Here is a 15,100-nt window from a genome sequence, read left to right on the forward strand (position 1 = left end):
ATCTCAAAGTGAAGTCCTTATAACTTCACAGGAAAAAACATGCCTTGGGCTTTGTGGCATGCTTGCTCTTTTCAGGTTTGATGATGCTGCAGGGCATATGTTATTCTTTGCAGTACAGTCATGTGTCCCTTAATGATGAGGATTTATTCTGAGACATGTGGTGTTAGGCGATTTCACTGTTGTGCACTCATCATACATGTGCTTACACCTACATGGTGTAGCCTGCTACACACCCAGGCTACGCAAGAGGACCTGTTGCTGCTGGGCCACAACCTGGACATGTGACTGTACTGAATATTGTGGGCAGTTGTAACTCAGTGGCAAGTATTTGTGTATAATCTAAACGTAGACAAGGTACAGTAAAAATAGGTTACTGTGATCTCATGGGACGACTGTCATTTATTGCTCCGTGGTTGACGAAAGTGTTGTTAGGGTGCAGGTGACTGTATCTGAAATTCTGCAGCTGTCAGAGAACACTTTGTTGAGATAATACTATTTTGCAGTAGTTTTAGATCTTTTTTTCTTTTGTTTTTTATTTTTATTCTAACGTCTGCTTTTCTAAGGATATAGTGTTTTCTAGAGGGAAAAAGACTAATAAAATCTAATGAAGTTGCTTCTGCTGACAGTTGGATGTCGTCGGATACTGATGATGGAAATTGGTCCGTGTGAACCAGCCTACACCACCTTGCCAGACTTTTTGTTTCCATTTTAGTTTGTGTATTTGTTTGTTTGTTTTTGAGACACAGTCTCACTGTGTTGCCCAGGCTGGAGTGCAGTGGTGCAATCTCGGCTCACTGCAACCTCCGCCTCCCAGATTCTCCTGCCTCAGCCTCCTGAGTAGCTGGGATTACAGGCACCCACCACCATGCCCAGATAATTTTTGTGTTTTTAGTAGAGACAGGGTTTTGCCATGTTGGCCAGGCTGGTCTTGAACTCCTGACCTCAGGTGATCCACCCACCTCGGCCTCCCAAAGTGCTGGTTTTACAGGTGTCAGCCCCCACACCTGGCTGTTTTTATTTTAGTTTTTAAAATATGTTATTTGGAAGAGAGAGCTCTTAATAGGTTTTATGTGTTAAGCTGCTAAGTTTTGTTTTTCTCAAAGCTCTTGGAAGTCAAGATGTAAGGAAATTAAATTGTAACTATTGGGCAAGAAACTGTTTTCTCAAACACTAGTTTTTCAGCTTCTTTTCGAGCAGCAATATCATATTTTTTCAAAAATATTGTAAGTATAACTTTTACTAGTTCAAGTTTATACATTTGTACATTTGTTGAAGACAGCAATGAAGTTATTTTCATGAACACATATTAGGTCTCCAGGTTTCAGTTTTATATCTGGTTTTTCATCCAGTGAAGTGTGTTTTTGTTTACTTTGTGTCAGTAATTCCTGAGCTACTCAGGTAAGTCCTCTCCTGTTTTTTTTTGTGTGTGTGTGTGTTTTTTTTTTTTTTGGCGGGGAGATGCCCAGACTGGAGTGCAGTGGTGTGATCTCGGCTCATCGCAACCTCCACCTCCTGTTGGTTCAGGCCATCCTCCTGCTTGTGTGCATTCAGAGATGTGCTGAAGGGGTTCAGAAGGACTTCTCCCCACCCTTTCTTTAACGTATAACCTACTTGTAATTTCAAGCGCTCTTCAATTAAATAGATCCAAAGTCTTTAAGTAATAGGAGTAGTGGGTCTTCAAGAATTCCAAAGTGGGTCAGTAAAAGCAACTGTTCTCATTCCTTGGAAGTTGTCAGATAGAAGCCTTCTAAGTCATGGTAAACATTAAACCCACCATAACATACTTTGAAGAGTCAGCTAGTTAACAGTCCTTACTGCTTACCTGACATGTCACTCATGAGAAGGTCGGATGCCTCCCACAGCTGTGTGCTTGTCTGCATAATTTTCAGGTGCAAACAAATGCAGGCCAAGGTTGTTGAAAGGCCAGTGTGAAGCTGCAGCCTTCCAGCCTAAGCCACAGCAGGTGGACTCTGCTTTGCACAGGAGTTTACCCAACACGAGTTTACCCACGTGTTCCGTGTTCTTGGTCTCACTTTTATTCGGTAGCACACTTGAGTGCAGGTTTGTTGTTACTGTGATACAGTTTAAAAAACAGCTGTATATATGTATTTTAAAATATCTAAAGCAGCCTTTTTTTTTAAAATTATTTCTATTTCGGAGACAGGGTCTCACTCTGTTGCCCGGGCTGGAGTGCAGTGGGGCAGTCATGGCTCACTGCAGCTTCAAACTTCCAGGCTCAAGCGATCCTCCTGCCTCAGCCTCCTTAGTAGCTGGGACTACAGGCCTGTGCCACCATGCCTGGCTAAATTTTAAATTTTTTATAGAGACGGTCTCATTATGTTGCCAGGGCTGGTTTTAAATTCCTGAGCTCAAGCGCTTCTCCCACCTTGGCCTCCTAAAGTCCTGGGATTATTACAGGTATCAGCCACCACGCCCGGCCCTGTAGCCAGTTTTGAATTTGCTGATGCCTCCTTGGAAAAGTGCTCCTTGGAACTCACTTTGAAACCCTGCTGCTCTGAGGTCTTGCAGCCAATAAGAACCCCACCCCCCACCTCGGCCAGCGTGTGCTGTTTTTCCCCAGACCTCGGTTTTCTCATCTTGAAAGCTGTGAACCTGTGTCACGTTTTCCTGGGGTATTGCGTGCACTTTTGATCTGCGGATTCAGATCTTTCTGCGTCTCAGGAACATTCCTTTGTCTTTTATCTTCGAATAGTCTTTGAGTTCTTTTGCAGGGGATGTGTTGTCAGAGATAACCATTTATCCTTTTGTTTAGGTCCGTTTGTCAATGAACTTCTCTCTTAAATACTTTACCTCTGTCTTTTTAATCTCATTGACTGTGTCTGTTTCAAGCCGTTCCTCTGTGTCAGAAACTCAGCTTTCAGCCTTGTCTCTCCTGCTCCTTACTTTTTCTAATTTTATTCATCAGTTCCCCAAATGCTGTTTTGATCCTCGGATCTGGACGTTTCCATTTTATCTCATGTTGTTTCAAATTCTCATCCTGGAGTTTCTCGTCCCACGGAATGGCTGTTCTTTCTTAAGTCACATTGGAGTGGGAAGCGGTTTAACGGACTTCCTTCTGCTTTTTGAGTTTTGTTTTCTTCTCCATTGTTGCTTTGTTTCTCTTCTGTTCCCTTCCCTCCTTCCTATTCCCAAGCCTCTCCCACCTTGCTGTTTTCCCTGCTGGGGAGCCTTTGCATAATGTCCCCAGCCCTGCTCTTCAGCCTTCTCGGCTTGGACCTCTCTTCCCAGACATTGTCTTGACCGAGACTGACGCTGACCACTGGGAAGGCTTCTCCCTCATTCCGAGTCAGGCTGTTTGGGAGCCTCTCACCGCCCTGCTTCCTGTGGTGGGAGAAGGTGAGGGAGAGGAGATGCTGTCATCCTGAGTGCCCCGGACGAGATGGGCCGGACCCTTCTGCCCACATTCCCATTTGCCAGAGCTCAGCCACCTCCCCCAGCCAGCTGCAGGGGCGTTCGGGGGCATCTGTCGAGTGTCACTGCCCATGCCGCAGGACCTGAGACTGGATGCCGTTCTTCCAGAGATCCCAGGATTTGCTGAGCATCCATGCCCTGCCATCCCTCTGTAGTTGGAGGGAGCTGCCTCCCGTTGAAGGAGTCTGCCCTTCATTAGGGACCAGGGCTCTGCTCTTCCTGGGAATTTACCACGTCCTCTTCCAGGTTCCCTTCACCTGTCCTGGGGGGTGGGAGGAATATATCATTGTTCCCCTTGAGGTGCCCCCCTACGTGGGTCACTTCTCCCACTCACCAGGCAACGCGGGCATCTTCTTCGCCTCCAGAGAACCTTTGCCCGGCCATTCACTTCCAAGGCTTTGTCATTGCCATTCCTCAGTCAGGAGACCAAAAAGATGAGGCCACGGCTGCCCCTTCCGTTTCTTCCCTGTGCACTTTGGGGTGGAGTGATGGGGTACTGATGGCTCAGGAGAGACGAGGAGCCTCTGCCCAGCTCAAATCTTCCTTTTTGTTCCTTAGAGCCTGCATTTTTTGAGGTCTGTTATGTTAAGCTGTGCCCTTTTTCCTGTTGGATGGTGAAGTTCCTTCCTTCAGGCTTTCATGTTTCCCCCTTGTTTTATTAGCAAAGGAGGAAAGAAAATTCAGTTATAGTGAAGTTCTTATCCGCCATCTTAACCTGGAGTTTGGCTTTTTTCTTTTTCTGTGTTCCTTTAGTACCTTGCTTAGATCTGGGTTAGACAAAACCATGAGAGACCGTGGCCTGCCCAGGAAAATCGGGTGTTAAGTGCCCCCATTTCACTGCGGGTCAGAACCCCGGAGTGTTCCCCCCCCCCCCCCCCGGAAATAGTCAGCAGTCCCCACATGTGGGGTCCTCACTCACTGCTTGTACCTTTGTATAGTAGTTACTTTTTATTTTACAATGTAAGTTTTTAAAAAACAAGTTGAGAGAGGAAGTGAAATCTGATTTGGCTAAATTTTGTAAACAAAGATGTTACCAATAAAACCTTTTTCCCAGTGTATAAATAAATATGTGGTCCAAAATTCCTTTTAAATGTCACAATACGAAACTTTTCCAAAACCGCAACATTGGTGACTGACTTCAGTATTTTTATCCAAGTTAAACGAGCCAAATTAATTTTTTTACAAATTTCTGGCGCATTCATGATTGAAATTTTAAGTATTCTCCTAGAGAAAAACGAGGGGCGATTGTCCTTTTCAAGGTATCCATCTCATCCCACTTGTTAAAAATAATTAGGGAACAATGCAGTTTGCAGATTTTTTCCCGATGTCATGATGGCACTCAGCAACAAAGAATATTGTAGATGAATTTTGAAAATGTTTTCCTGGAAGAAATCCCAAACACATGGCCGGAGGGAACCCAGGACCTGCCAGCCATGCTCCGCCTGTCTTTCTCCCATCCAGTCTGACCCCATAGCGCTGGGCAGTTGACGAGGCGTGGCCAGCTTGCACCTGCTGAAACAACCGGGTGGCTCCACTGCATCTTGATCAGACACTGCATGAGGTCCCTCCCCTCTCTAATGGCAAAGGGAAACAGTGGGCTCTGCACATGCAGCTTTGAAGTCAAGAGTCATTTTCATCCTTAGCTCAGGCATGAAAAAAAATAATAATAAAAAATTTTAAAACACTTTAAAAAGATAAAAATCAGCAGTGAAAAATGAAAGTTACAGATAGGTGTCTGTCTTTCTAGTTTCCTAAGCACAGTGATGATGATTGGAGCTAAAGGCAGAGATCACCGTTCCCCGAGTGTGAGTGGAGTAAGGATAAGATAGTCCCACCTCTCTGCATGTTTGATGTTGGCCCTGTGAGTGCTGCAAAACCCAGCAAACACGGAGGCTGCCGGCTTTGTTTCTGTAGGGCTTGTCTTAGCAGAAGTTCACATGGAAAGAGAGGGAGGGGTCAGAAGCAGTCAGAGCGTCTGGATTTGAGTCTTGGTCCTGCTGCGTGCTGGCTGTGGAGCTCTTGCTCTGTGTCTGAACTCCTTTTCCTCCTGCGTGGATTTGGGCGTCACCAGTGATGTTTGCATCATAAGACGGGGTGAGGGTTAACGGAGATGATGTGGGAAAACAAGTGCTTTGTAGACGACGGCTTTGGAAGGCACACTGTCGTTGCCATAGCTGTCGCTTGGAGGACTGTTAATGATACGTTGATAGCTTTCAGTTCAATTAGCCAAAATGACAGAAATGCCAAACATCTGTTGCAGTGTTGACTCCCAAAAGAGCCCTTTTTTTTGGAACGGGAAAATTCAGTTTTCTCTTTTTTTTCTGAAAGCAGAAATGACAGCATAGATGATCCCCCTCTCCGACGTCTCCCTGTGTAGACCGCACTTGTGTTGAAGAGGCTCGTCTGTAGCTCCACCCCGCGTGAGTGCAGAAACTCGAAGGAACCCGCTTGTTTTATTTCCCCCACAGCCCACATTTAACACTGGTTCTCACATTGTGAGACCAGGATTCAGAGTAGTAATCACAAAAGACTAGGAGGACTTAGAAAAAGGTATTTGAAAAACAAGAGTGCAGCTGTATCCTTTTCTTCCTGGTGTACTTCAGCATCTTGGTGGAAATAACTCAGTTCCACCTTCCATACACTTTTCTCTCTGCAGTGTGGGATTTAGGGAGAAATTAAGACCTCGACTCACTCACAAATACAAGCTCAAGGGCAAACCAAGGCTCCCAGTGCAGTTTCCACATGTTCTGGGAACCCTGAACACTTGCCTTGGGGTGAAACAGAAACCTAATACATTGCACTTGAAGTTGACTTCAGACAAGAAGACAGTACCGCTGTATCCCCAAGTAACTCAGACGAGATAAGAGCCCTCCATTCTGCTTTAAACTCCGTACAGAAAGCCAAGCCCAGAAAGGATGCGGGTTCTGTTCTCACCTCCCTCTGCTCTAGGCTGAGGATTCCGTGTGATGCTGTTTACCTCCAGTGACATCCTTGTGTCCTGGGGAAGCACAGATTTCAGTGAGACTGGGACTCTGTTTTCCCCTCTCACTGAGATGCGGTCACAGCTGCCCAGCAACCTGGTTCCACCTCAGGGTCAGGCAGCTGCGGCTGATCTGTCTGGTTCCTCAGCCTGGGGGTACCCGCCATTGGGAGGTGCTACGGTTCCAGGGTGACGCTTGCCCCTGCCTGCAGAGCTCGCCTAGCACCTGTTCACAGGTGTGCCTGGGCCAGATGCGTGTCTGACAGGGACGTCAGGTTTGGGGAGACTGAAAACCCTTGTTGAGAATGAAGTTATCCTGATACGATTTAGTGTTATGTCAACATAATTGGCAGCAGAGAAGGTTGCACATCACTCATGGCAGATCTGTCACATGGGCCATGGGCCAAGCTGTGTGCATCAGGTGCTGGGAGGATCCAGGTGGGCGAAACAGACCTGCAGGAAAATACGTGGAAATGGGGACAAAATTGGCATTTAAAAAGCGACATTCAGCTTGAAACTGGATGTAGCATTTGGTGATATCCTCTAAAATTTTGGTGGAAAAAAGATCTCCCTTTGGGAGGCTGAGGCAGGTGGACCACTTGAGCCCAGGAGTTCAAGACCAGCCTGGGTAACATAATGAGGCCCCACCTCATTTACCCAGGTATGCCGGCGCATGTCCGTGGTCCCGGCTACTCGGAGGGCTGAGGTGGGAGGATCTCTTGAGCCTGGGCAGTCGAGGTTGCAGTGAACCTGTCCGTGCCACCGCACTCCAGCGTAGGCAACAGAGTGAGACTGTATCTCAAACACACACACACACACACACACACAACAACAACAGCAACAACAATGAAAAATCTAATGACTGGGATGAGATCTGATGAAATGGTGGGGTTGAATTTAAAATGATGCGAGTGGTGGTGCCAGCAGAATACCAGCTTGTTGCCAACCATGGTGTCATCCTAAGGCTCTCCTTCTGTGGTTAAAGTGGTTCAAGTGCAGAAAATGAATTTTAAAGTGTTACCTACCTGCCAGCCCAGGCTTCTCAAGGCCCAGTGGTCCTATTGAGCTGAGTTTGCACCTATCAGTAGTGCCCTGCAGGACCTTTTTAAAGACATTCTTGAATTCTTACAACCTGGTTGCTTGAGCACCTGGCTGACTTTTATCTTATTATTCACCTTTGGGTTTGTGGCAAATACTTAGCAGCATTTAATTTTTGCTTTCTAAGGGTAATACAAAAAAAAAAAATCATGCAAATCAATTACCAGTATCTAGTGTTTGAAACTGTAAAATGCTGCAAAGAACTATTAATTATACTGTGTATCTGGGGAGGGAAGTGTAAACCGACTTTAGGATTCGAAGAGACCTTGCTGATAAGAGAAGGAATCACTGCTGCTTTTAGAGGCAGTGAAAGCTGGGCCTGGAGTCCTTTGCTTGAGGTCACAAAGCCAGAGACTTTAGAAGAGGAGAAGGGAGAAGGCTCAGTGCCCTCCTAGGGAAGCTTTTGTAACTTGAATGTTGTGATTCAGCCACCTGGAAGCTTCTTCACTTGTGAACGTGACTCTGCAAAAACACGTTAGAGGAAGCAAAGGAGAGGATGGACGTGAAATCGTCCTGCATGTACTCACCGGAATGCAGCAGGGAGGGTCGTCTGCCAAGGCGTCATGGTCATTCCACGAGAGCTGGGTGGTGACACTCCTCAAGTCCCCACTCCCAGGGAGGTAGGCAGCCGAGGGACACTGGCATTGCAGCGCCCCTGGGACAGGCCCCACTCCTCCCTTCTTGCTCTGGAGGTGACACAGTATAGTGATTGAGGAATGGGACCTGGGGCCAGCGTGCCTCGACAAGACGAAGCCTCAGCAAAGTTGAACCCTACGGTTCATCTAGCGGGGAGGGCTTCCACGTACTCTTGTATCTGGGGCAGCCGTCAGAGGGCAGGGCTGGAGCCAGGGCCCTGTAGGGCAATCAGCGTCCGGAGGGCACAGAGGAGCACATGGGGGGCTCAGGCCACAGGGTCAGGACGATGTCGCGGTGAGATCCGTCTGCTGTGCTATATGTTAGGGGAAGGAGGAGCCGAGGCCGGGAGTGGGCACGGACAGGTGGGAAACTTGTGCAGAAACCTAGCGAAGAAGTGTAGATTTCAATGAATGTGAGGGGTAGGGAAGGAGAGCAGAGGGAGATGAAGATACTTGGGGGTGAGGTAAGTGGGGTGGGGGTGATGAGGATACCTGTTCACTGAGCTCTCTGTCCCAAGCAGGATTCTAAGTGCTTTTCATGCGTTAACTCATTAAGGAAGGCTCTGTTTACCCCCATTTCACAGGTGAGGAAACTGAGGCACCGAGCAGTTGAGTTATTTGCCGCAGGTCACCCAGCCAGGGAGGGCTAGACAGGGATTTGAACCTGGTGGGCTGGTACCTGGGGCCATGCACAGATCAGGGTATGGAGGAGATTTTTCTCCAAATAAAGAATAACAGATTTCCTTTTCAAATGTTATTTTTCTTTTTCTTTTAATTTTTATTATTTTTTTGAGACACAGTCTTAGGCTGGAGCAGTGGCGCGATCTTGGCTCACTGCAACCTCCGCCTCCCAGGTTCAAGCAGTTCTCCTGTCTCAGTCTCCCAAGTAGCTGGGATTACAGGCACCAGTCACCACACCTGGCTGATTTTGTATTTTTAGTAGAGACAGGGTTTCACCATGTTGGTCAGGCTGGTCTCGAACTCCTGACCTCAGGTGATCCACCTGCCTTGGCCTCCCAAAGTGCTGGGATAACAGGTGTGAGCCACCACATTCAGCCTCAAATGTTATTTTTCTTAAAAGGGTGACATTCGATTCATGTCTCCAAGATATAGCAGGTTTCCAGCATCTCTTTTTAAAAGGTTTTTTTAAAGAGAAATAATATTGCTATCACTGTTGCAGATTTTTCTGTTGTAAGCAGGTTTATTCAATGTTAAATTTGACTTTTATAAAAGCAGGTTAAAAGAATCTTGGCAGAAATTTCGAGTAAGACCAGGCTGGGTACTGTTCAGGGTGCTTTGTGTCAACTCGTTACTCCTCACCTGCTAGGACATCATCCTCTTTGCATCTGGGGACACTGAGGTGGGTAGAGGTGAGGCGAGGCTACACAGCTGTGTGTGGCAGAGCCAGGGTTCAGGCAGAGCTAGATCAGTATCGGCGTCTGGGGGCGACCGTCTGCATCAGCTTCACATACGTGGGGACGTCCACCTGTGTCAGATGTTTCCCAGCTTGTTTCATGATGACAACAGCTCTGCTAGAAAAGCAGTTTCCTTTTTGCCTATGAGCACTCTCGATTCAGGGGCCCTGAGTCTTTGGGCCCCTCGTGCAGCTGGGCCTCACCCTGTCTGGACCCAGCATCCTAACTGGCCTGGCTCTGTCCCCTGCTAATGGACCTCAGCCTGACTGTTTCCAGCAGGCCCTACCCTCTTGTTTCAGTGATGGGGGGACAGCAAAATGAGAGTTTACCTGCTTTAATATCAAAAGGTTTTCTTCATTGTTGTGTTATTGAGTGAACTGAACAGCAGATTTATTTGCTTTAGCAAATGCAACTGCCTGTGATGGTGGCATAGGTGTTGAGTGTGACCACACGAGCGCGGCGGGAGTTTGCGGGAATGGGCGAGTACCCCAGTCAGCCCTCTGTGGCCTCAGAGGGTAGCTGCCCGTCTGGAGGGCCTCGGACACTTTCAGGCTGGGATGGGTACTCCGATTTTTTGCTTCTCGGGCACTGATGTGGTTCAGACCCGGGATTCTAGGAGGGAAGGTTCCTCTCGCAGGGGAGGGAGTCAGACGTGTCTCTGGGTGGCAGAGGAGCTGGCAGGTAGCCTCTGGGCTACCAGTGGAGCACTATCCAGTCCTCTGGATCCAGTGATTTGGGGTTTAGACAGGGTTTCTGGAAGACATCCGCACAGAGGAGCAGAAGAGGAGAGCTGGGAACTGATGCGTGCCTTCCTCTCTCTAAAACGAGAGTTCCGAGTCCCTGTGAGGGTTCCCTAGCGTGGTCTCAGAGCCCAGGATCTGGAGGGGGCGTCTGTCGTTGGAGAAGGCAGAGGAGCCAGGGTGGAGTCCTTCCCGCTGGCGAGGAGGAGCAGGGCTGGCCTAGAGGGCCGGCTGGGCACTGCAGCCACCTTGTACCATCCCCTCCTGAGAGCGTCAGGGGCCGGGACATCCAGGGTAGCACCGGGCCACTCATGCCCGTCGCCCCCCTCGTGGTCTCCTCTGTTCCTGCAGGGTCCCGGTGGTCTCCCGCTAACCCCGCGTGGTCTCTAACGCCTCCTGTCAGCTGCTGCTCTGCTGTCTCCACCTGTGTGGAGGTCCCATCCAGTAGTTTCTGTCTAACCCGTGTGTAGTAGTGAAGCGTCCCTCCCCTAATTGTGGCCTGTGACTCTGGAAACACCATTCTCGTGATGTTCTATGTCTCCCTTTCAAGAACTGGGTTTCTCTTGAGGAGAATACAGGTTCTCGGCCCTGTCATTTACCAAGAGGTTGCAGATCAGGCACCTGTTAAGCATGAAAAATTTGTTTTCAGTTTCGTGAACCCAACAAGAGAATGACAATTTTGATGTTCTCTGTTTCCCAGTGAGTGAGAATTCCTGAATTTACCTAGAGAGCCCACATGAAAAGTCCACACTTCTCGGCCACGAGTGACTGGCATTGCAAAGGAGGCTGTGCCTTCTAACTGGAAACGCACACGGGTTCTTAAAGACGAACATTTAAATCTGAGTTCAGCTCTGTTAAAATTCAGCGTTGGCTGGCGACATCCTAAGTACTTAGTTGCCTCCAGGGCGACAGCCTAGGGTGTATTTTTCCACAAGCGAAGCCCACGTCTGTCTGCCCTGCTCACTCTCTGCTGTTCTTGTGTAACGAGGTGCTTTGTGTGTGTGGCAGGTGGCAGGTTCAAGAAAGAGATTGTCGTTGACGGACAGAGCTATCTGCTGCTGATTAGAGACGAAGGGGGCCCCCCGGAGGCGCAGGTGAGTACACGCACACGCCCCAAGCCAGCTGTTTTCCCTTTGTTTTCTAAGGTTTCATGCAACACATGCTTCTAGAAACCAGTGACGTGCTTTCCAAAAAAGTGGAAGTCCCTTAAAAAATGTTTCCTGTCACTGCATTTTTTCTCATCTCTAAGAAGCTAAGTCTTTTCTTCCACCACCTCCCTGCCCAGACTAAATCCTACAGAGAAGTTGGGTTTATATGGTAGCTTTTCACTTTCTGTGTTTTTAAAAAGGCAGGAAACGCACCCCCTGCCCTGGTTGGGGAACCCAGTTGAAATGACATCTGGACATTTCTGTAGTTTGGTTTGTGTTTTGGCCTTTTCCTTTGAGTGGTGTGATCTCTAGAGCAGTGAGATGTAGAGAGCTTGCTGGGCGGAATTTGGAGTCCCGTCTTCTCTCTGTCTCTGCTAACCGTAGGCGTTGGCGCCTCTGTGCCTCCCTGGCCTTGGCCCAAGCAAGGCGGTCTCCACTGAAAGCTGGTATGAAGCATATTATGATTTCTTTGGAAGTTCCTGGAAAGATGGGCATTCTGGAAATAACAAAGCATGAGTGTGGAAGATCTCTTTTTTTGGTTTCTTTAACCTGCTTTGTTTTACTTGAAGCATAATTTACCGAGTAAACACTTGAAAGGAGCCAGGAGCTAGTAAATGCAAACTGAATGTCAAAGATTTTTTTGGCGTTATCTCCTGGACCTGTCTTTTTGTGAACATGCAGCATAGGATTGTAAGATGATGAAAGTGAAAGATACTGAATACAGGACTTCTTAGGCCTCAGGTCTAGTACTCCACACATCGGAGGGCTGTGTGGTTATACAGAAGATGCCACAGATTTGCCATGTGCCATTGACTAAAACACCAGTGACCGTAGGATGTACCAATATTCAAAAGGAGAATGCTGCCAATTAAACTGTGAAACAGCCGCAATAATTAGGCGCATTCTGATTTCAAAGATGTTAAAGTGTGTAACATTTTGTTTCTTAGCATTAAGGATACCATATGCTGATCATAATAAGGAAAGACCTTGAAGACATGTTGAAAGTGAAAACTTAGTTGCAAAGCAGTTTGAGCCCATGTTCAGTGACCATCTGGTAGTTTATAGTAAGGCAGGGCAAAGTTAGAGGTCTGACTGATAGGATCCTAGGTTTGTGATGCTGATCAAAGTCAGCTCTTTCTTAGTCCCACTGAGGGTATAGGACCGTGTTCAGTGACCATCTGGTAGTTTATAGTAAGGCGGGGCAGAGTTAGAGGTCTGACTGACAGGATCCTCGGTTTGTGATGCTGATCAAAGTCAGCTCGTTCTTAGTCCCACTGAGGGTATAGGACTGTGTTCTGCTGCACAGGAACTCTTGGGTGCAAGGGCCCTCCTGTGGCTGGTGATCGGAGAAAGAAGTAGGTAACAGTTAGAATCACCTGAGTTTATTTTCCGTTTTCCCCAGCACATAAATGTTTTGAGTGACTGGAAACAAGCTTTTTTCTCCACAATTAAGGAGCAAGTCTTAGCAGTATATGAAGCACAAAATTGAATATGAAGCACAAAAGCTTATAGATACAGAAAAATCTACAGAAGAGGCTAGATGCAGTGGCTTACACCTGTAACCCGAGCACTTTGGGAAGCTTAGGCAAGCGGATCACCTGAGGTCGGGAATTCGAGACCAGCCCGGCCAACATGGTGAAACCCCATTTCTACTAAAAATACAAAAAGTAGCCAGGCGTGGTGGCGTGTACCTGTAATCCCAGCTACTTGGGAGGCTGAGGCAGCAGAATCGCTTAAACCCAGAAGGAGGCGGTTGCAGTGAACCGAGATCTCACCACTGCGCTCCAGCCTGGGCGACAGAGCGAGACTTTGTCTCAAAAAACAAAAAAAACCCCAAAGCATAGTTTCAGTTTTCTGCTGGTGAACATGTTAGAGTGGGGGGTTATGTATTGGGTACCCCCCACACAAGGAGCGTGGAAGTCAGAATGCACCCTTAGGGGATGACGGCCACGGTGCATGTTTCCTCCGGGTGGACGCTCAGATGGGCTTCAGCTCCCGATTTGGGAACTGAGGTCTCTTCATGGCGCAGGGGGAGTGTGCTCCCACGTGTTTGGAAGAGACAGGAAGAGCCTTCCTCAAGGCAGAGAAGAGGAAAAGGAGATGCCTTTCATCAGTCTAGGTCCTGCTGCACTCTGTGGGAGCTGCCATCGCGGTCTTCCCAGGTCTCTCCCAGCCGCCTTTGTTGGACTTGAAGTCCTCATTCTCATTTAATTTTGTATTTATCATTAGAACTTTGGGTTAAGTTTTCTCATGTAAACGTTTTACATATAACTGAATACACTTTTCACTTATATGCGGAAGTCAGAGTTTAACCCATTAAAAACTTCCCCCAAATGTATTAGAGGTGATAACCTTGTCCATAGAAACCTATCTAGGAACTACAGCTGCTTTTAGAGAGAAGGGAAACAGGATGCATTTCGGTTTTGTTTTTCAAATTTCCGCTTGGAAAGAGAAGGATCTTTGTTGCCTGATAGACCTGATGTCAGATGTGCTGAGCCAGTTGCAGCGAGTGTGGAAAGCCTCTGCCCTGCAGGGAGGCTCTACTCACTCAGCTCCAGTTTTGCAAGATGGTTATTGGTACTAAATGAGGTATTAATATATGCCTGACAGTGTGGGTATTTGTCAGAAAGAGGATGTGATGTAGGTTAAACTGGCAAGACAAGAATAAAGTGAGTACAGCAAAGCAAGAACAAAATGGCAAGAGTCGGGCTTTCTTCCCTAAGTTTTGTTAGTTTCCCTGAAAATAAGTAGTCATTTTCTCGCAGGGGTGGTGCAGGAGTTCCGCCAAGGCTGAGCCTGGGTTGAATCTTTACCCTTCGGCAGAGTAGGCCGGCCGCTGCGGTGGCGAGTGGGGAGGACTGTGGGGTGGGGGGTTCTGAGCAGGCCTGAGGGGTCCAGCAAGGCTTCCTTAAGAGGTTGGGAGTACAGTGGAAAGCCTCGGGGTTTGAGAGGCTCTGGCAGGAGGTGGGGCCGGCCGCCTGTCTGTGGGACAGCAGGTGGACAGGCCAGGAGCATGAGGACCGCGGGGAGACTGCGTGGTTTGTGTCCTCTGAAGACGGAGCGTCTTGGGTGGGAGCAGGATGAAGGGCCCATTCCCGAGGGGAACACCGCCCACGGTGTGCTCAGGAGGAGGACGTTGGTGCCGTGACAGTGTGTGATGGTGACGGTCAAGTCAGGCACCCAGCACGCGACCGAGGGGATTCCTGCAGCCCCTGCTGCCCGCCACCGTCCAGACGTCTGTTCTTAATTAAGCCTTCTCACTCAGCTCCTGCTGTCCTCCCCTTCTTCTCTCCCTAGTTTGCCATGTGGGTGGACGCTGTTATATTTGTCTTCAGCTTGGAGGATGAAATAAGTTTCCAGACCGTTTACCACTACTACAGTCGAATGGCCAGCTATCGGAACACGAGCGAGATTCCTCTGGTTCTCGTGGGAACCCAGGGTGAGTGATGCTCGTGTGCAGGTGGTTTTCAGAGGATTCTGACAGTTACGTATTTTCGGTATGGGGGAGTTTAAAAATGCTTTAAAAAAGGAAAAATTGCCTACTGAACGCTCACTGTTTTTGGGAAAAATCGTGAAACTGAAATTATCACATTTCCTGATTGGATTTTATGGTGAAACCACTCATTTAACAACCTGAAAACAACACACACAC

At 48.0% G+C, this 15,100-nt stretch overlaps 1 protein-coding gene across 15 annotated transcripts in view; it reads left to right on the plus strand.

Moving 5' to 3' along the window:
* LOC105473862 (ArfGAP with GTPase domain, ankyrin repeat and PH domain 1) overlaps positions 1–15,100 on the plus strand; it is a 644,177-nt gene that overhangs the window by 235,443 nt on the left and 393,634 nt on the right. For all 15 annotated transcript variants that reach the window (XM_071073619.1, XM_071073622.1, XM_071073625.1 and 12 more), the window contains 2 exons: positions 11,309–11,394; positions 14,746–14,887. In XM_071073619.1, coding sequence (XP_070929720.1) covers positions 11,309–11,394; positions 14,746–14,887 — 228 coding nt within the window. The remainder of the gene's footprint in view (positions 1–11,308; positions 11,395–14,745; positions 14,888–15,100) is intronic.

Source organism: Macaca nemestrina, chromosome 11 (assembly GCF_043159975.1).
Source record: "Macaca nemestrina isolate mMacNem1 chromosome 11, mMacNem.hap1, whole genome shotgun sequence".
Classification (NCBI taxonomy): domain Eukaryota; kingdom Metazoa; phylum Chordata; class Mammalia; order Primates; family Cercopithecidae; genus Macaca; species Macaca nemestrina.